Genomic DNA, 21,928 nt, shown 5'->3' with positions numbered 1-21,928 from the left:
AAAAAAAATTGAACAGCGAAATCAGTAAGTCTCGTTTCAGCGCACCTGCCGGCTGGGCCTAGCCCGACCCCGCAGCCTCCCTCAGGCCGGTCCCTGTAGGATGCGCGGGGGGGGGGGGGTGTCAGCGTGTGAAGAGGAAACCTGCCCGCTGCGGGTCTGTGCAGGCTGCGTAAGGACGTGTGTGATGGGTGTGAGAGGCCGCCACACGGCGTGTGGAAAAACGGCGGTTTCGGGTTCTTTTTTCCGCAGGTCCGGCCCGAGCGGGCCCAGCGGAGGAGCCCGAGGCCCGCGCAGGCCATGCAGCTGCAGCCCCGCCGGCGCCTCTGAGGGCGACGCCGCCACCGACCATGAGCGGGCTGCTGTGGCGCCTGGACCCGCGGCGGGTGCCGTGGGGCGCGGGCTGGCGGGCCGCCCGGGGCCGGGTGCTGCGCACCAAGCCCGTGGAGTCCATGCTGGAGGGCGCCGGCGAGGGCGCCAAGCTGGCCCGGGTGCTCACCACCCTCGACCTCATCTCCCTCGGCGTCGGCAGCTGCGTGGGCACCGGCATGTACGTGGTGTCCGGCCTGGTGGCCAAGGAGATGGCAGGCCCCGGCGTCATCGTCTCCTTCATCATCGCCGCCGTGGCCTCCATCCTGTCAGGTGAGCGCCGGCGGCGCGCGGCTTTTCCCCGGCTCTGCCCCCGCTCCGGCGTCGGGCGCGAGCGCGGTCACGCCAGGTTAGCCGGCTGGTGGCCTCCGCGAGCAGGGCGCCTGGGCTAGCGCCTCCTGAGCCCCGGCTGGCGCTGGGTGGCCACCGAGGCACCTTCTTCTGGGGCGGACCTTAACGGCTCGGCCGCTCCTAAATCAATTTTGCAGCTGATCCAGGATCGCACTTTGAATTCCAAAAATAAAAGGGGCAGAGGGGGAGGAATGATGTGTTTTAGCGAAAAGTCAGGGGATTCTCAGATCCACAGGATGGCTGGGGCTGGAAGGACCTCTGGAGGTCTGGCCCAGGATGGTGTCCACACGGACAGCTCCCCCTCCTCCCTGCGAGCCCAGCGGAGCGCACGGCTCCATCCGTGGTTTCCCCAGCATTCCCGGCGTCCATCCTTTCCAGCCCAGCCCTAACACGGCAGGCGACGCTCCAGCTCACCCCGCTCAGGGCGCCTTTGCCCTGCGTCAGCCCGACACCGAGCTTTCACGCGCGAGTTGGGTAGGGAAACTCGAGTAAACGGCAAAGGACTTCAACGTGACACAGGAACAGTGACCACGTAAAAGGACCCGGCTCAGCTTCTAAAGACGCAGGATTTTCATAGGGGGAGGCGAGCCCCTGGCGTACCACGCAGAAGAGCCTCACACGAGCAGCACATCCGTCCCATGGCAAAAGACGTGGGATTGCCCCACGCGCACGACAGGCTGGTTTCTCCCGTGCCCACGCGGCGCGGAGAGCCCTCTCGGCTGTCTAAACCGCCGGGGTGCTGCTAGAGCCGGCTCTCTACGAGCCGCTGCAAGACCTGAGCTAACGCCACCAGCCCTCCGCATGGGCTGCCAGGACTCAGCCATAGCATTGGGTGAAAGCCACGGGACGCCGATGTGCGTGAGAAACCTTCACACTCCGCAGCAGCATTTCCTGGAGATGACAGGTTTTTTCCTTCCCGTTACAATCCAAGAAAGATAAAACCGAACAAGCGACGGGCTCCCAGAAGAAAAATATAATGGCATGATTAAATTTAGGCTTTTTGCCCGAAAGATCTGATGCTTATCTGATATCCCAAAACAACAAGTAAACTTAACTGGGGGGGGGGGGGGAAGGGGGGGCAGCCAAGGCAGTAAATAACATCAGTGTCTTTGCTGTTTCCTGCTGCCTGCTTTCTCTCCTCTTTAAGTGCTTCACTGGTCATGACACATACCAACAGCAAACTGAGAAAGCTGGAGAGCCTGGTGGGTCTCATCTGAGAAATACGCTATCCTCCAAAAGGTGCTTTTTCACCTTAGGGGAAAGCTCGGATGGTCCTTCGCCTTCGCCTGCGTGGGAGCCTCGTGTGGTCCGCTGTGTTTACTGTTCTTCTTTCATCTCAAGTTGCTTTTGTAGCGCTGGGAAAGTGTTTTCCTAAGGATGCATTGTTTTGATAGTCTCCTTGGCCGCTTCCTCACTTCATCGTTGACACTTCTGTTGTTTATAACAGCAACACATTTTTGGCAAGTAAAACCAAGCAAGGGTTCAGGAGTCAGATGGGCCATCCAGCTAATTGGGGGACCAGTTCAGCTTTCACTTAATATTTAGCAGTCATTCCAGGCATGTAGAGTGCTGAACTCAGGCAAGCGTGGATGGACAGATTTGAAGGAGCTACTTAAACTCACAGTTTTAAGGCCAATGAGACAACTTGATCCCCTGTTTTTCTTTTGCATATCACAGATCATTAAGTCAGATCCCATTACCTGCAAATTGAGCTCAAGAGGTTTTTGGCTATAATACTTCTTCCAGAAAACCATTCAACTTGCTTTGAAGACATCCACAAAGAATTCCCCCTGGGAAGGTTGTTCCAGTGGTAAATCCCTTTGTACTGTTCAAGTTTTTTGCCCAGTTTCAGACGTGGATTTGTCTGATTTTGTCTTTCAGGCAAATTCCAGCTCTGCCTTCCTCTAGATGTAAGAGACAGTACTGTTCCCCATTAAGGTACTTACAGACACACTATAATTGATTCACCTCTCTGTTCTTCTGAATAGATTAAATCAAATTGGTCTCTTTTATTCTCTCACTGGAAGGCCTTTTATTCAGCTCTCAAACAAAAATGCTCATCTAACTTCTTTCTAAAAAAGCCTCTAGTGCAGGAGATACCACAGACTCCCTCAGTCTGCCGCTACAGTCAGGATTCATCATCCTGACCTCAGTGTCTAACCAAATCCTCCTCTTTGAAAAATCAGCAGTTTCCATCTTACCCAGACCCATTATTTTCTTCACAGCATTTTCCACCAGCCTTTCCTTGCCCCTTCAACATTCTCTTCTCTTAAAGAAATAAAATCTTGTAGATTATATTTTGCAAACCTCTGGCTCTGAGCTCAGGAAAGAGTCAGGTCCTCCCTTCTAATGGTTACAGCCAGCCTGACAGCACAGGATAGTCTTCCCTGTCATACAATCCCCCAGGCATTAGTGTCAGGCTGCTCCAAGAAAAAAGAGACTATCACTCACTCGGGAGCTGCTCTGCAACTCTGGTGACCACTGGTGAGAGTTTTCAAGCCCCACACCACGCTGCTGTGGTGTGTCCTTACCTGGGACCCACATGAAAGCAGACTCACCAGGGGCAGACTCAGACGCAGACTTCCCCAAAGCATCACCGCCAGGGCCTACTGCGTGCCTGGCTTTCTAAGGCAGGACAGAGGCCAGCACCCTCCCAGGGGCTGCTCGGCTGGAGCTGGGGCTGGGGCTGGGGCTGGGGCTGGAGCTAATTAGGAGCTAATTGGACTGTGCTGAGGTCAATTGGCCTAGTGATGCCCTTCTGTCCTTGCAGGGACAGCAGGGGGGTGGTCCTTTTCCTAAGGAAGTTTTATTCCTGGAGCTCCCTTTTATACATTTGCATATAGTGGCCATTAAACACAACAGACAAACTAGGATGGCTCAGTGGTTTGTTGAAAATAAGATTTTGCTTCAAACCGACCTCGGTAAAATGGCTGCTCTTGGTTGCTGAAGAACGGTCCCTGTAGATTACTTGTACAGAAGCATGAATTTATTAGTGTTACCTCCAGCACTGCTGCAACCCACCCCCCCTCAGAAAGCTGGCTGGTAGTGCATCTGTTGGGATGAGTGAGCATGCAGCCTGCAGAAAGCCTAAAAGCTTTTCCGTGACCTGCTCCGCCTGAAACATCAGTCCCTTCATGGCACAGCGCCCGCGGGGTGTCTCCCAGTTCCCGCGCGGCCTCGTGCCTGGTGGCGCGGGCTGCAGGAGGGTTAGCACGCACGCCATGGCCACGATCGCCCTGACATGCCACAGCCGGCACTGTGACGCTGGGCTTTGGGGTTTTGACATCCAGGGAGGATTTCACAATTCCTACTGCCACTACTCAGCACCCAGAGGTTGCTGTTTGCCAGCGAACATCCACCGCTCGGTTCATAGTGTCTCATTCGTGAGAGAGGTTTTGCCCCACGGAGAAGGAGGGAAGTTCCTGCATCCTCACGGAGGCAGATCTCGCTGCTGCCTTTCCGCACATGCTCTGGTTGTCCCGAAGCAGCTGGGTGGTTAGCGCCTGGGCGGTAAATCTTCAGACTCCATGGGAACGGAGGAAAAAGTTTTACTCGGAAGAGAGCCAAGTGGCCTGGCAATTTCTGCAGCGACCTTCCATCTGAGTTGCTGTTTCGTGAACCTGTTTCAGGCCAAACACACACCATGGCAAATAATTCAAGCAACAGCCGGAAAGACAGGGAGACGAGATGAACAGAAAAAACATTTAACTCCCTCTGCTTGCACTTCATGCTAAGCCGCTGGCTGCCTTAACTCCAGTCAAGCCCAAACAAGATAAACCAAAGAATGGAGACGTAAATTAAGTCTTAAAAATGAGGAGTTGTAGATGGGTCTTGGAAGGGACGATGTCATGAACTGAACAACTCAGCTGTGTTTATGTCCCTCTGAATAATACCAGTAACTATATAATTATGCCAGTGTAATGATTGTTATACCAATTACACAGTGGAGCTGATATTCAAGGAAAAGAAATGGTCTGCCGTGAAAAGACTGTTCTTCCAAACAACTGCTGTGTTCGTTTGTTTTCTTCTGCAGAAAGCTGCAATCACTCTCAATTGGGGGGAAAAAAAAATCTGTCTCCAAATTGAGAGAGCCGCTGCAGGGAGCTGCGCTGCCTTTTTTCCGGGACCACCCTCGGAGTGCACCCCCGGAGCAAGGCTCGTGCCTGCCGCCTCGTTCGGGAGGGCACCGGCACAGCTGGTGTTTCCCGGGGCACCAAGGCGGCCGAGATGCTGCATAGCTGCACTTGGGGGATGAGCCACGGCCCGCAGGCACCGCGCGCCCAGTCACCTCCCCGTCTCCAGCACTGAGAGGCGAAGCAGCGCTTGGTTGTGCCTATGGGAGACACAGCTGCCGTCAGCAACGTTTCGTAAAAGGTCGGAGGATTTTCTTTTAATTGTGAAATACCCTTGCAATGAAAAGCTGAAACCCAGCAGTATTGCGAGGCCCCAGTTCTGCAGACATTTAGGAATTGTTCTTATAAAAGAAAGCACCACTGAATTCAATGGCACTACTTAAGCCGGTGATGCGGGATGCAGGATGCTTGCAGGATTGCTTCTTTTTCTGTGGTTTTCTCAGAGGCAGGTATTGCACAGGGACTTCTGCCTCTAAGCTGTAACCTTTTCGACCCTGCAGAGCAAGAAAACTATCACAACCCTGGATTATAATAAGAAACCTTCAAATTAGAATAGACAAAATATCTAAAAGCTCTAAATATTAGTAGAAAATGCTACGTTTCATAAGAAGTGCTGATTTTGCAAACGTCTTGGTTCTGTACCCCAAACTTGGAAACACTTTTTTCTCCGAGACCTGCCAGACAAAGCCACCGCCTACGCACCAGCGCTCCCCGTGCAGCCCTCGGCCCTGCGGCAGCTCCCCATGGCACCTTGGCTCTCCCCAATGACATGCAGGTCGTGGTCCCCTGACACTCGGAGGCCACCACGCAGCTGCCGCCTCTTGTGGCCACCTCCAGAAGGGTGACAGTCCCTTTCTACGGTGACGTCCTCCAAAGAAGAGCCCCCTGCTGAAGCTTCGCGAGTGGCAAGGATGAGGAAGGGCCTCTCACGCCGAAAGGGGTTCGGGCTCTCCCTTTCCTCTGCAGCAGCCGAGCTTTCAGACGCATAGGGACAGGTCCGTTACAACCCTGCACAACGAGCACGCAGTGCAGTATTCGTGCAAATGTTACATAAAAGCACAAAAATATTTCAAGGAGTGAAGGAAAAAGGAGATGGGAAACCATCGGCTTTGTGTCAGATGCTCTTCCTAAGGCAGGTTAATTGAATATTAATAATGCAGTCGGTTGGGCCCGCTGGGTGCCGTCGCTGTGAGCCTGCTGCCACGGCAGAGCTTCGCAGCGCAACGAGCCGCAGTGGGGACCCCTTTTTGCAGGGGAGCCCATGTCTGCGGCCAGGCCGGGCAGCCGGTGGCTATGTAGTGCACACAACACTGTTGTAGAGTTTAGTGAGATCAAATCTGCACCCTACTAGATTAATAATGTTATCTTCCTTTTGTAAGCCGTTCATAGAGGGGGAAGGGTTGTTAGCCCCTTTGCGATGGAGAACCTGTAGCCCAGCAAGGCAGAGTGGTTTCACTGGTGTCACCCGATACAGTCAGAGCAGATCCGTCAGATCTTTCATCTCATACCTCCCTGTCCTCGGGACTGAATACAGCATGATAAAACAAAAAGTAGCTTATTTTCCTATATGTATCCTTCTATCTAATGCACACACACAGCATATCACTGTACCCAATACACAGAGAAAGATTACTCTTCTATTTCAGGACCCTAGTAGAGTAATTGACAACTCGGACCTTGCTTTGCCGTTATCATTCTGTATCAATAACAATCCTCTTTAAGCCTTATCTTGTCATTGGCTAGAAACAGAGCTGCCTCCAAGAAAGATTATATGATTTTTAAGGCCATCAAAGAGAGAAACTAGATACTTGTCCCCATCGCAGCATCTGTTTCATAAATCATTCAGGCATGCAGTTATCTGTGAATGTCTTACGTTTGCAGATTGCATGCATTTTTAATCAGCTTTGAATAATGACTGGATGTGGGGATGGATGCTGGGCTGTCGTCTTGTTCCTGCAGTTGGGCCTGCTTTACAGAAATAAAGTTTTCAAGTATCCCATTGAAAACCACTACCAGCATCACGCATGCAAGTTAAACAGTGAATAACATATAAAAAAAAAAAACAGTAACAAGAAAAGAAGTGCCACTGAATTCAACTTAGATCCAATAATTTTGTGTTGATACTGTGTGAAAACTGCACCTATAATAAGAGCAGCAACCTCATAAAGCTATTACAAATTTTTCATTCTCCTTTATATACTGAACTGATTGTAAATTTGAAGCAATTATTATTTTTGAAATAGAAAATGGTAATTGATGAAGAATTCAATAAATACTACATGTTTGCACAACGATAATAAAGGCTGTAAACTGTTAACCCCTGTGACATCCTGCTCACTAGGGAGGCAAGGGTTGCTGTAATGCTGAACTCACAGTCTAGCTGAACTGAGGTTAAGGAGAAAGGACTTAATCAGCGTTAAAAATGCAGAATTCAGTATAGCCTTCCAGCACTTGTTCTGACTAATATTCTGAGAATTTATGACTAAATCCATCCATTAACTTTAATGAAAAGCTAATGGTTGTTTTAAGACAGCAGTGTATCAGGGTCAGGTTTTTATTGCGAAGTATCCTAACATAGTAAGTGCACAAGGAGTTTGGAAAGTATTAAAATTCACTGAAATTTCCTGAACAGCTCCAGTTAAATACTTCTTTTTTCTTTTTTTTCTTCTATTGAGTCCATTTTACAATTATTCTTCAGAATAAGACTTACACGTAGCATTTAACTGTTCAAATAGCTTACATTCTCTATGTAAGATGGCTTCAGTCTCATCTTACACAGGTATAAACGAGGGCAGGGACGATCTGGACAGTGCCGTTGCCTGTATCTGCATAGGAATAAGCAAGGATACGCGTCTGGAGACGGCACACCCACTGCTGCCTCCCAACGCAGTTATGAAATTGCACCCTTAGCTCGCGAGGAGACGCTGGGGTGCGAAGGGCTGCCAGGCACCGTCCTGCAGTAGGTGCTTCGCAGAGGAATAACTGAGAGGCGGTTAGTGCCGTTTATGCCAGCGGACATGAAAGCTGCTGCGCGTCAGTCCGGAGGTCAGGAGATCTGCAGATCGCTGAGGGCAACAGAGTATTTCTCAGCTTTCGGCAGTGCTGAAAGCGAAGGCTGGAGTCACTGAAGCGCGGCACCGCATACAGTCGGGGTGGCAGAGGCGTAGTCTTGTTTGCACCCCTCTACAGCATCTCATTCCAGGACCAGGCCGGTGTCTCTGCACCTTCTCAAATGTGCAGTCCCCCCAAAGAGTCAACTGCAGAGGAGCAAACCCCAAGGGCAGGCTCAGCAGTCGAGCTCGAAATGAGTCCCTTGGCTCCCCACCACCTCCCAGCAGCCCAGGGCTATTGGAAACCCCTGGAAACCCCATCCTGCCCAGGAGCAGCTGTGCAGTGCGGAAAGAGACCGCCAGACTATTGACCTGCATCAAAACTAGCATCCTACCTGCTTTTTTAGCCAAGCAGTTGTGGAGGGAGAGTCCCCACGGGATGTCTCTGAGCTCCTCCTGACGTTAGCTGCCGTTTGCTCTGTGTGTCCTGGCTGCGCTAGTGCCATGCTGGAGGTGATTCATGGGACCCGATGCTTTAGTCACATCAGGGAATGTGTTGTCTCCAGTGTTTGTGTAAAGGAGACAGGATTTGGCCCCAGGCTCCCAACGGCAGTATTCATCTGTTGAGCAACCCCTGTATTATTGGCTCCTCTGAGCGTTCAGGTGGCCTGTGGCCCCACAGACATACCCACCGGTGGGCCTCTGCTTATATTCCTTGTCCCTGCTGCATCATCCTGCATGAACCTGGCAAGGAGTGATTCCACTTTATTGCTTTTACACTGAGACCTCACAGCACCACCTGCATTAAAGGGCTGGAAAACTGCCTCTTCTCCTCACAAACGGACAGGAGCAGTCAGCGTGCCCACCCACGGCCGACCCTGCCCATGCCATCAGCTGGATGCTCCAGCCATTATGCAGGAATTTCCCAGCCAAAGACCTTCTCTATCTCCAGTCTTGAACACAGACATCGCTCAGACATCAGCCATCACTGATTCACAGACATCTCGAAGTAGAGCGCTATAATACAGCTATGACCCTGCCTGACTCGGGCTCTCTTCCCTTTCGCACCCCATCTCCGGCTCGCTGGCAGCTAGCTGGGCCTCTTGGCATACGGTAAACAACGTCTGACTGAGCGATCCCTGTTGCACCTGAAACTTCCTGACAGCCCTCTCGTGAGAAAAACCCTCCAGCTGTGGTTATTCAAAATGGCCTTTGGCAAGGGACTGAATTCACACAGCCTCTTCCAGCTCCTCACAGGCCCTGGAGGTTGATCGTTTGTCAACCCTGTATCTCAGATAATCTCGTTCGTGGCGGGAACAGGCAGAGTTACAGATCACGGCACGCCTCACGTCAGGGTGTCACAGTCACAGAAGTCACCCGCCAGCCCGGCCACGGGAGAGCTGGGTGACTAATGTGGGATTGCTTTGCTTTAAACAAAGCGGAGAAAAGAAGAAAAAGAAAAGAGGTTTCTTTGGCTTGGAACAAGAACATAACTAAAATTTTTCTCAGCAGATCCAGTGACAGGCTCTGACCCATCTGTGAGCCTTTGCAAGCGTTGCCCATGGGTCAGCTCTACGCTCCTGTTTCTCTGGGGGATGTGGTCAGTGACGCAGCATGTCCTTGATCCCCAAGGATCAGGTTTGCAGGCACCTGGACAAGCATTCAGCTGCTCGGCAGGCTCCAGTTCTGCCTGCACAGCTCCACATCGCTGTGCTCCTCCAGACACTGCTGTGTTCAAGCAGTGATAAACAACCACCGCGTTGAGGAGTTGGTGCAGTCCTGGGGTGGGAGGTCAGGCGAGCTACTCTCAGTTAGTCCTAAAAGCAAATGCACCCAGTTATACTTTTTTTTTTTTTTTAAAAAAAGAGTAAGCTGCTTTGCAAAGGAACTTTGATCCCATTACACGCTGCTACTGTGCAGGTGGCCCCCTCCTTCCCCCTCACCCTGACACCACGGATTTAAGGAAAGGACGTGTGCACTCTCTTCCCAGCCTGTGGGCAGTGGGGCTGCGCTGTGCCCCATGCCCTGCAACTCAGGGAGAGCTCCTGGCACGTCCACAGGTTAGGAGGCAGGTCAGACCCAGGGCAGGTTTATTGCCGTCTTTCTACAGCCCAGCACTTTTCCTTACGGTGCTTTGTATTTTTCTAAACAGGCGTTTGCTATGCTGAGTTTGGTGTGCGGGTGCCCAAAACCACTGGCTCTGCCTACACTTACAGCTACGTGACAGTGGGGGAGTTTGTGGCATTCTTCATCGGCTGGAACCTCATCCTGGAGTACCTGATCGGCACGGCCGCTGGGGCCAGCGCGCTGAGCAGCATGTTTGACTCGCTGGCGAACCACACCATCAGCCGCTGGATGATCAACAGCGTTGGGACATTAAATGGCCTAGGTGAGAATCAGTCTAGAAATACTCATGTCTTGCCATGCATAGTTTCCTACATTAATTAGGTCCTGAAGAGTAATTGGAATCTCATCAAAAGTCAGTCAGACATGGATATTATGCTTCATTCATTATTTACCATCCATCTGCCTTTTGCAGTCTGCTTCACAGACTCAGTTTGGAGGGGCTGGGATATACGATCCCGATAGCTTGAGTCCCTTTGGAACGAGCTGGCACTGAGCAGAATAAACACCGCTGAAAAGCTAGTCCAATCTCAGAGGCTAATGGTAGCAAAGGAGCATTTCACCAAGTTCAAGCACTCTGCTCCTTCCCATTTAAACACATGCAGCACATCGGGATCCTATAGCCACTCTTCTGCACCATTCTTGCTGCCTTATTTAGTCAGTATTTGATGTTGTAGTGCTCTCCTTTACTCTTTTCCCACACTATTTTGAAGACTGCTTCTCCTGTGCTAGCAACAGCAGCATGTCATGGCTCATGTAGCCTTGAGAGGTTACCCAGTAGCAACATCGTGGCTCGCAAAAGGCAACAGGCTTGAGTGCAATTGGAGGTATGAGGATAGACAAATTTCTTTTTACCAGGAATGGATTTGAACTTGCAAGTTCAGATCCAAACACAAATGTCTGGACACCGAGCTAGAACGAAGCCATCTCTCCTAGAGACAGGCTCAAACGATGAGGTTAGGGCATGCACCTGGAACCGCACCTGCTGGCAGCTTGGTTAGGTTTTGATCTAGTACTTTAGCCTGCGTCCCTCTCTGATTTACACTCTTTGCCTGGAAAAGAAAGATCTTCCTGCCAGACTGTTGATTTGATGTGTTTCCTAGAGCTGTTTCTGATCAGGTGGTGCAAGGCATGCTACCAGGCCATCTGCATCCATCTCTCCCTCTCGCAGCCACACCACAGGCTCACGCATGCACACTCATTAGTACAACCGACACCACATCCCGCGCAACCTAATCCCACCCCGGCTGGGAGCCTGCATGCAGAGGGATGGTGGTAGCAGCCTGGCAATCCAAGCTGCTTCTCCAGACCTCAGTTACTGAGGAATCATATGGACTCCATCTGTAATGTCAGGAAAACAGGAAAACAAGATCTCTGAGCACTGAACTGCAGCAGTTGAAAGGCAAAGCTGCAGCATATGCATGATTCTGTCTAACTGCACCATCTCTCAAAATGTCCTGGGTATGGAGCTGCTCTACAGACAAGGACACTGACAGGGATGAAGCCAAAGCAGGGAAGTCCTGGCTTTTGCAGACAGGAACAACCCGAAGCCCTGAAGTGATACTCCCTTTCAGACCCTTTGAGAGAACAGGGCAGTGCCTGCAGTACTAGCATGTAAACTCAACGCTGTGATGTTCCTATATGATTCAGCGATGCTCTGTGGTTCCTTCCAGTAAATAACAATAGATTGCTGTCCCGTAACAGTTTCATGCAACTTTAATATATGATTGATTTTTTCATTAGTAGTTGGCAGATACACATTATTACAAGCTGAGACCAGATTGTTTACTGCCTTCCTAAAATTCCTAAAGGTGTCTTCAGGCACCATGATTTATCATCTCTATAAACCAGCTTTAGCAAGTGGAGACAGAGACACACCGAGACCACCACGAGTCCTTTGCAATGAGATCAAGTTCTAAAAAACTTATATTGCTTCAGAGTCTGAAAAGCATTTAGAAAAGCCCACAGAGATTCTGGAGATGCTTTCCCTTGCTATGGATGAAGACTTACAGACATCTTTTCTTTTATCCAGGGAAAGGAGAGGAGTCATACCCTGACCTCCTTGCTCTGGTTATTGCTGTCATTGTCACCATCATTGTGGCCATGGGTGTGAAGAACTCGGTGGGGCTCAACAACGTGCTCAACGTCATTAACCTGGCAGTCTGGATCTTCATCATGATTGCCGGGCTCTTCTTTGTCAAAGGTGACAACTGGTCTGAAGGGCAATTCCTGCCATTTGGATGGCCGGGGGTGAGTATCGTGCTTTCCCTGAGGCATTGCGCCTGACGTGCTCAGCTCCACGCTCCAGGGCCCCCAGCACTGCCCCCAGCACTCCCTGCTGTGCCCCTGTACCATGTCAAACCCCCCAAGACCGCAGCATTTTGTTGATGGTATGTGGGCACCTCTTACACTTCATTCCCCACCTCTTGGCCCTGCTAAACCCACCTGTGCTTTGGCCAGAGACCTCCAGCATTACAGGTTTGGACCTGGACCCTCCTAGCTCTGCAAAGTCCAAAGGACACAGCAATGCTCTGCCTATATCTCCTGCCACAGCTTAGCTTTCTTCCCAAATGCCCTCCTGGAGAGCCAAAGTGCCCATAAAAACATACAGACACCAGGGAATGCCATTAATAGACAGGCTTAACATAGAAAAATGCAGTAGCCATTCAAGAAAGGAAGCTCAGGAAGAGCTAACTCAGGCTTTACAGAAAAGGGGAGATACTTATGTTGGCTGGTTTTCAATAACAATGTTCTCAAGCATTTGTTTTGAGCACTTCATAACACCACCTGCCAGTGCTTATTTTATGGATGTTCCCTCAAAGCTTACTGAGAATTTGGACATATTTGGCTTTTTTAGCTTGCTTGGACTGGTTTTTATCCAAGGATGAACAGAGACTGAAAATATCTCAGCTGGCCTAAACCCAAGATAATTTCTCAGATTTACACTGCTCGACTCCATCGGGGTCTTGTGCAGAAAAATAAGCAAGAAAGTAAAGTAAACCAAGAATCTTGATTACTGAGAGGGTCCCAAGCTGACATACCTTCCCTTCATCTCCCTTCAATAAATCAATACCTCCTTGCCAGAGAAAAACAGTGATTAGAAATGCACTGAGGCCCATCTGAGAGTGGAGGTCGTATTTACTTTTGGATTCTGCTTGGCCTTTTATACCATATAACAGGAATGAAAAAGAGGAAACAGAAGATAGCTGTTCTGCTCGCATTCAACCTACCAAATAACTCCTGGCAAAAATATACATTTTTTAAAGATACATATCCAAAACACACCAAGAGTCTTCCCATCATTTTCAGCTGGTTATTTGCTTCACAAATTAAGCCAAAAGTAAAAGTAAATATGACTTTCTGCTTCTAGTGTGTAAGTCACCTGCGGGCACAGCACTGGCATGAGATCCCCAAGCAGTATAGAGACACTTTAAAACTTAATTACAGAAAGCCCCCTGAGAGAGGTGAATTTTACTGTATATTCCAGTACTAAACAGATGAGATGATAGAGATGAGATGGACACGTGTTATTCAGTTAGCTAGCTAGATGTGTGTGCACATGGCACACACAGGTATGGCAACTGCAGATTAACTCACCTCTTACAGCTATATAGTCTTCAGGCTGCTTCAGTGTTTGTTTCCTATAAATATCCTTGCTAATCTTGTACATTTAAAGAAAATATAATGAAATATTTAAACAGTACAAATAATTCATCATCCAAGTGTTCCCAACGTGTGCTCCTAACCTATATGCAGCCTCCAAACCAAACTGAAGTGGTTTGGAGAGCGGCACACATCTGACTGTTTATGCTCTATTTTGGTTCCTCTGTTAGCAGATTTTACTGCCACATTAGGAATGTTGCTAAGATGGAATGTGTAAACATATTACAAGTCCATATTAATTTAATCAGATTTGGGATGGAATATTATGAAAACAAATGAATGCCTAAAATTGGTTAATTGTCTCATCTGCCACTGCCAGGATCTCCTAGCAGATTCGGGCACTGCATAGCCGCATATTTGTAGTCTGCCATTCGTGAGCTGCAGATGCCTCGAGTGGCTCAGGCTGCATTTGAAATACCCTCTCTAGACCAAATCACTGGGTTGTGGGAGCTCCCAGCATCACACCGCAGATGGGAATGCCCAAGTGTACGTAGGCATGCTCTGCTCGGCTCTCACTCATCCTCAAGCCCAGATGAGGCAGAACTGGGCTCCTTAATTTGAGCACCCGCTTTAAGAAGATAGACTATACCAAATGTAAATTCTGTCCAGGATCGGGGCCGGGCAGCATGGGTCCCCAGCCCTGACCTGGGAAACGCGAGGAGCCGCCTGCTCCCACACGGCTCCCTCCTGGCTCTCATGCGCTTGGTTCTCCATGCAGGTGCTGAAAGGGGCAGCAACATGTTTCTATGCCTTCATCGGCTTCGACATCATCGCTACCACGGGAGAGGAAGCCAAGAGTCCCAACACCTCCATCCCCTACGCCATCACGGCCTCGCTCGTCACGTGCTTGACTGCATATGTGTCCGTAAGTACTAACTATCCATACATGTATGTGTGTATATATATAGGAGCGTCTGTCCCTGCTGGGGCATCTGCGCTGCTCCTCTCTCTCAGTGAGACGGCGTGCCAGTCAGACCCTGGAACAACAGCTCTTTCTTTGGTGAGGACTGAGAAATCAGCTGTGTTTGTGTGACTACATCAGTGACCGATGGAAGCTGCCTTCTGGGCCCCCAGTGTGGATATTTCTCCAGGCAGAGGACTCAGCTACTTTCATTCTGCCGAGATCCCTGGGCCGGTTGCAGGAATGGCGGCAGCCTGTCTTTTCCCCGATCACCTCCATCCTCAGCTATACAGGGAAGCACATGTTCGAAAGCATAGCAAAGTGGAAGAGCAGCAGTGTTGCAGGAACCATCCTCTGGGTTGCATTTTTGGGAAAAGCAGCACTGCCTTTGTTGGAGAGGTGGGACAGAGTCCCAGTTAGCACAGCTCACTGGCTGTGCTGTAACGGGCGTGGACAGCCAGGTGAGAGAAGTGCTAGAAGCAGAGTCCAGCCTCTCCACATGCCAATAAATGCATGTCTGTATTCAGGGACTTTCCCTGTAAGACAGCAAAATTGAGTCGTGGAGGGGAAAAACATTGTTCTGATAATTTTACAGGAAACTCACCAGCCGCCCTCTCCTGCAGGATGGTGGCTTTCCTCAAAATCAGCTTCTCTGTGCCTAAAATGAGATCAGAATATTTCCCCAAGTGATTCTGCCTTGGGTTTTGCTTCTACCCCAGGGAGAAGCAGTGACTGATAGCATGGTCCCTGTGCATGGGAACGTAGCTGAATTCAGCGTCATTTACCCCATGGAGGCCCACTAGCAGTCCTGAGTCGCAGCCGCTGCTCAGCCGGCCTTGAGCTGTCTTTCTTTGCCTTAGGAAGGCAGAGCCCAAGGCAGTGCAAACCCCTTCGATTAATGACTGCACAGCAAAGAACACACTGTCATCTACATTTACCGTTTTACATCCCCTCTGCAGGGAACATAGGGATACAACCGGCATCTGAAATCAGACTTGAAATTTTGGGGGGTTTTTGTCCTTGAGAAACAGCTCTCATGCCCTGTGAGTCCTCAGCAGAGACCAAAGCTGCTGCCCGGTGCTGACATCTGTGCTCCCCTGCCGCTCTTTTATCTTCCGTAGGTGAGCATTATCCTCACTCTGATGGTGCCATACGATGCCATTGACACTGAATCCCCTCTGATGGAAATGTTTGTGGCCCGTGGATTCTATGCTGCTAAATTCATCGTGGCCATCGGGTCTGTGGCAGGACTGACAGTGAGCTTGCTGGGTTCCCTTTTCCCAATGCCGAGAGTCATTTACGCCATGGCCGGTGATGGGCTGCTCTTCAGGTCAGTCATGCCTCTGCTGTCATTTATTTTTGCTCCCTGGATACTTTCTGGCATGAGATCAGGTTATAAGTGATTGATGTGAAATCCTCTGTGAGTTGTCCTGTCTTTCCTACGGAAACCTGTCAGTTCAGTGGCTGTGTTTCCCTTTTAATGCTTGGTATAATCGGACTGCACAAGGTCTGCAGCCAGGGAAGCGAATGCCTGAAAGGGATCAAAGCAGCACAGGCAAATGCTAGCTAGGAAAGCCCTCATAAGTTCAGGACAAGGAGGGGAGACGTGTTCGGGGCCGAGGGCTTTTCCACGTCCTGACACCCAGGTGCCCTCACCACGTGGAGCATAAGGTCACAGACAAACTCAGTGCTGGTGGAGGAGCACACAAACCCAAGCAAAACCCCAGGAAAGTCAGGAGAGGTCTACAGATGCAGTAGCTGGTGGCAAAAGTTTCTCATGCATGCATACACAGCTCTGGCAGGAACAGATTGTCCCCAGCTAACCTAAAGTAGCACTGCCATGCCTTGTGAGAGCAAAATACCCACACTCTCAACACAAAGGGGAGTGACTGGGCGCTAATCCATCTATGCAAAAGAAAATGCTCCAAACCTGTGTGCTAGGGGATGGTGTAAAGCCATGGCTGCACTTTCAGATCAAGGTTTTTTATTTCGCTAAAATGTTGTCTTAAAAATTGCCTACCATGGTCTTAACCTGTTGCATAGTAAGTGACTATATTGTGCTACGACTAGGCTGGAGACTCTTTCCATCTGCTGAGGTTTGCGCCCAGGGTTCTTGCACGGAGAGAGGAAGAAAATCCCTAGCATTAATAAAAGCAAGAAGAAACCTAGCCATTGCCCCATAACAAAATCCCACCTGGACTGTAGCGCAGAGTGAACTCTGAGCTTTGCCACTTTGTTTCTGGCGGTGCTGAGCTATAGCACAAGAGTCTAAAAGACTCGCTTGTCCCAGCATGCTCCCATCATGATTCTGTGCTGCAGACCTGCACAGCCACTGCGTCTTCACAGACAGTCCAAGAGTTATTGGTAATGTAAGGAGCCAGGCAGAAGTGCAGGTTATATCCCTTCATGCATAACATGAGGGTAAGAGGCATCCCTGCCCTGGTGTCTTGTAGCTGCTGCAGTATTTTCCACTGCACTCCATCCAGCCTCCCTTCGGTCTCTCGTTTGGTGTTGGTATCTCAAGATGTAATTTATCCAAGGATGAATATTCAGTTCAAGTGTTATTTGTAAAGGTGTGCAGGTTCTATGCATAAAATCAAGGTACTGATTTGCATTTGCAAGTATCCAGGTCAACATTTCAGATTGCACAAAGTTGATCAGAGCTAGATATAACTTCAGATTCAGCCTCAGCGCTATTTCCATAGTCTGGAGTTTAAGCTCCAAAAACCCAATTTAAGCTCCAAAAAGCAATGAGAGCTGAAGTGATCATAGATCTGAGCTGGCTCTGTGCCTTTCCAGCTGGGTAGGTGTTGTTATGACAGGGAACCTCTGCGATCTGCAATTTTAACTTTCTGCGACTGTTTCACACTCTAGATTTTTGTCCCACGTCAGTTCTTACACGGAAACTCCAGTAGTGGCTTGTATTGTCTCAGGATTTCTAGCAGCACTGCTCTCCTTGCTGGTCAGCCTGCGGGACCTCATAGAAATGATGTCCATCGGCACGCTCCTCGCCTACACGCTGGTCTCCGTCTGCGTCCTGCTCCTCCGATACCAGCCAGAAAGCGACATTGATGGCTTTGTTAAATTCCTCTCTGAGGAGCACACCAAGAAGAAGGAGGGCATCCTAGCTGACTGTGAGAAGGAAGTTTGTTCTCCAGGGAGTGAAGGAGAAGAGTTTACGGGCCAACCAACCAACACGTGCGGAGCAAAAAATCTGCCATCACTGGGGGACAATGAGATGCTAATAGGGAAATCTGATAAATCCACCTACAGTGTAAATCACCCAAATTATGGCACGGTCGACATGACCTCAGGAATAGAGGCAGATGAGTCTGAGAACATCTATCTCATCAAGCTAAAGAAGTTAATCGGTCCACGGTACTACACAATGCGGATCCACCTTGGCCTGCCAGGGAAAATGGACCGCCCGACTGTAGCCACTGGCCATACGGTCACCACGTGCGTGCTCTTGCTCTTTGTCCTGATGTTCATCTTCTGCTCTTTCATCATTTTTGGCGCAGACTACATCTACGAGCAGAGCTGGTGGGCTGTCCTCCTTGTGGTGCTGATGATCCTGCTCATTGTTGTACTGGTGTTTGTGATCTTACAGCAGCCAGAAAACCCCAAAAAGTTGCCGTATATGGCGCCTTGTCTCCCTTTCGTCCCTGCATTTGCTATGCTGGTGAACATCTATCTCATGCTGAAGCTCTCCACAGTCACATGGATCCGATTTGCTGTCTGGTGTTTTGTGGGTAAGTCTTGATTGATTTATTTATTTATTAATCCACCCTGTTTTGAAAGGACATTAATAGTAACTTTGCTAATTAGAGTACTTAGGCTGACATGGCTGCTTTTCCACTCCTTTGCATTTTCCATTTGTAATCCCAAAGTTCTTACAAACCTCAGTTAATCAAGACTCAGAGCTACAGCCAGCTGGAGAATTACACCTCCAGAAAACGTCAGTTTGATGGAAGTAAAGTGTTTCACGGAAAGGTGACTGTTTTGATGAGTTTTTAGATGCAAAGTAGGTGGGTTTTGGAAATTGCCTTGCAGGCAGGTTTCTGACAGAAATCTCCCTGCTTTCCTCCTGTTTCACCCAGTTGAGCTCTTTCAGCAGCCCACACTGCAATCTCAGTGCTACATTTCCAAAATCCAGGGCTACCCAACCTCAACAGCCCTGGGAAAGGGAGAGCTGAGGGATCTGCTGGGTCTATCTCCAGGTCTCAGTCTACACTCTTAGCTTCATGGCAGGGGGCTCTCAGGTCTTGCATGCTCTGTTGTGAATCCTGAAAGCCCAGATCTGAGTGGCTTTTTTGCAGAATTTAGGCTTCTTGGCATGTAGCTGGGAGCCTGGCAAACCCATAGTTTCCTCTGATTTACATTGTAATCCACATCCTCCCAAAATAAACAAGAGAAAAAGAGCAGCTCTAATAGCTCCTCCTGAAGGCTGGACTATACAGAACTGAAACAACAAAAGAGGATCAAAGACAAGGACTCTTTATGGAGAAATAGTATTACCTATTATATTGCAGTAGCACACAGGAGTCCCAGTTGCAGACAGTAGATCCTGAGCACCATGCTAGCACTTAAAAGGACAAACTCTGGCCAGCTATCACACCCACAGACCTCACCTTTGGGATGAGAGTTTAAGATCCTGTGCTGCATGTCACGCTGGCCCTCAGAAGAAGAAAGGGGCAGAGGGAAGAGAGAGAGTTGGGAGAGCTCCCCGGCACTGCCGCTGCTCCCCAAGGTGACACTGAGTGCCCTTGGGCTCCAAGCCAGCTCCAGCACTTTTATTTGCCCTGTTTTATCTTCTTTCAAAGCAGCCCTACCTGGCTGAGCTGTAAAATCGAGGGCTTGACGAAGAGCATCACAGAATATGTTTTTAGGCTTTAATCAGCCTGAGAGTAGGATATCAGCTTCATTATCCTCTCCGAACAGAAAAATTTGTGCACAGACCAGCCATCTGTGAAAGATCATTTTTTATAAGAGGTGGCAAACAGAGCACAGTGTGCTCCCAGGTCATCGGCATTTGATGGAATGATTGACTCCTGTGAATGAGAATCAGTGCAAATGATGCAGGCAGGCTGCTGTCCCTCACCATAAGGCATGGATCATACCTTTCCTGGAGGGAAAACGGAGGCTGACACAGAACATAGTGATTGGATCCTCCAGGGATTTCTGCAGATTTCACATTTTGCAAATTTCTCAGGAGCCTTATGTTCTTTGTAGAGGTTGCCCTTGGCTTGTAGAGCCAGGTGATGACATTGACAAATCTTGGCTCTCCTTTTTGCCATCTCAGAGATTTTAAATAAGTCTCACAGTTTCTGTCTTCTGGTGGGGGAAGCTGCTGGGAGACAACCTTTTTTCCTCTGCTTCTGCAGGTCCCACAGCAGAAGCACTGGCTCACAGAGGTCAATAACCCTAAGTCTAGCTGTTCAGCAGTAGCTGCCCCATGCACCTTTTGGTCTGAGATTACACGCTCAAAGCCTTTTGGCTCTTAAAAAGAGATAGGTAAAGCTGCAGATCCAGTGAAAGACCTTCTGCCTATACCTTTGAAGCAAAGGGACTGCAAAGCATCAGCTTAATCTGCTGTGTTTAAATACTTTCCCCTGTGGGACACATCCAATACCTCTTTGGCTACCAGAAATGGCAACAAGTCAATTAAACCACTTCACTAACATATAATGGACTTCACTTGCCACATCCGTAGCAGAGGTGAAACCTTTAGCCTGATGGGAGAGGTGGATCCCATTTGTTTTCATGCTGAATTGCACTGCTGGCTGAGATTTGCAGTCCTTCTGCGCAGACACTGGATTTAACCTCCCAAACATCGGCACCCACTGCCAGTCCATGGCAGACCAGGGGCTCAGATTTCTCTACAGACACATCTGCAGCAGGTTAATTCCAGGATCCATTGCCAATTAGGAATTTAGATTTCCAGATACATTTGTTTCTGGGAAAAGCACTGGTATGGGTAAATAGGAAGGTGAGATCATGCAGGGCTAGAAAGAGAGAATGAGAAATGCAGACCTGAAAAAAAACTCCCAAGAGGAAGGGACAGGATTTCAGAGTTGTTTTAATACCAAATATACTTAGTCTGATAACCCTGGGGCATGTTTGGCTGCGAGTACCAGTAGGAGAGAGACTGAGAACATAAGAAAACTCCAGAGAGAAAAGAACAGCTGGGAGGATAACAGGATGGAAATGCAGGGTTTTTAGCATTTAAGATACAAGCAAAAGTCTGTTGAGAGTTGATTTCCTTCCTAAAGCTAGAGAAAGCAATCACATGGTTAAGTAGCAATCACAGCCAATGTTTAAAATATTACCTCCCAGGTCACAGATAGATGCTTGAAAACACAATCACAAGGTTCAAAAACCAGATATCAATTAAAACATTCAGGACTTTAAGAATATAGATATATTTACTTTTGTTTAACCATCATCAGCTTGAGCCAACCTCATGTTTGATGGGAAGAGGCTGATACATCAGCCAAAGACTTGGTCTTTGGGGGGCAGGTGTCCACTTCCAGGCATCATGCATTTTTAGCTGTGCACACGCTCTCATTTGTCTCCACCCTGGGCTGAGAGGTGTACAGCTAAGAGAAGCACCAGCAGGAGGAAGGCATGTCACTGTGGTCATCTCCATTGCCCCTGTTTAAAACAGTTGAGTTTCCGATGGAGCTGGAGCACACCATTTTCCAGTGCCAGCCCCTTTCTTCCCTGGGATAGTTAATGGCCAGATCTTCTCCTTCTTTCCCACCCCTGCAGGCTTGCTCATTTACTTCAGCTATGGCATGTGGAACAGCACCTTGGAGATCAGTGCCCGGGAAGAGGCACTTCATCAGAGCACGTACCAGCGCTACGATGTGGACGTCGACCCCTTCTCTGTGGATGATGGCTTCTCCTATGCCAATGAGAGCGAGAACTACCAGGACTGGGGCCCTTCTGAGGACAAAGGCTTCTCTTACCAGCAAATGGCGGGAGCAAAGGAAAGCCATCGGACGAGTAGCAAACCGAAAAGCAAAGGCAAACACAAACAGAATTCGGAGGCCCTGATCGCCAACGACGAGTTAGACTACTCACCAGAGTAACGGAGACAGGAACCGGGCCGCCGCGCTGCCCCTCACACCCTTCCCTTGAGTGACAACGGAAAGGCTTCTCCGGCTCCCCTTTTCGATCCCATCCTCCCTAACATGTCAGGGCCCACAGCCACCACCCCCTCCCAGTCACCTGTCCTTCAGGACAAAGGTTCATCCTGACCTCTGAGATTGCTATTTACCCTGAACAAAACAAACCTGAGGCCCGTTCGGAGTCCACCAGTCAGATCCTGCTTTGGT

At 49.4% G+C, this 21,928-nt stretch overlaps 1 protein-coding gene across 1 annotated transcript; it reads left to right on the top strand.

The window, feature by feature from the left end:
- The first annotated feature begins 347 nt into the window (after positions 1–347).
- SLC7A14 (solute carrier family 7 member 14) lies at positions 348–21,682 on the top strand. Its single transcript, XM_067301417.1, has 7 exons — positions 348–639; positions 10,053–10,289; positions 12,057–12,274; positions 14,406–14,552; positions 15,710–15,918; positions 17,463–18,340; positions 21,360–21,682. Exons 1-7 carry the CDS (start codon positions 348–350, stop codon positions 21,680–21,682), a joined length of 2,304 nt encoding a protein of 767 aa, XP_067157518.1.
- The last annotated feature ends 246 nt before the right edge of the window (positions 21,683–21,928 follow it).

The sequence above is a fragment of the Apteryx mantelli genome, chromosome 9, assembly GCF_036417845.1.
Source record: "Apteryx mantelli isolate bAptMan1 chromosome 9, bAptMan1.hap1, whole genome shotgun sequence".
Lineage (NCBI taxonomy): Eukaryota > Metazoa > Chordata > Aves > Apterygiformes > Apterygidae > Apteryx > Apteryx mantelli.
This window is presented reverse-complemented; position numbering and strand designations above follow the sequence as displayed.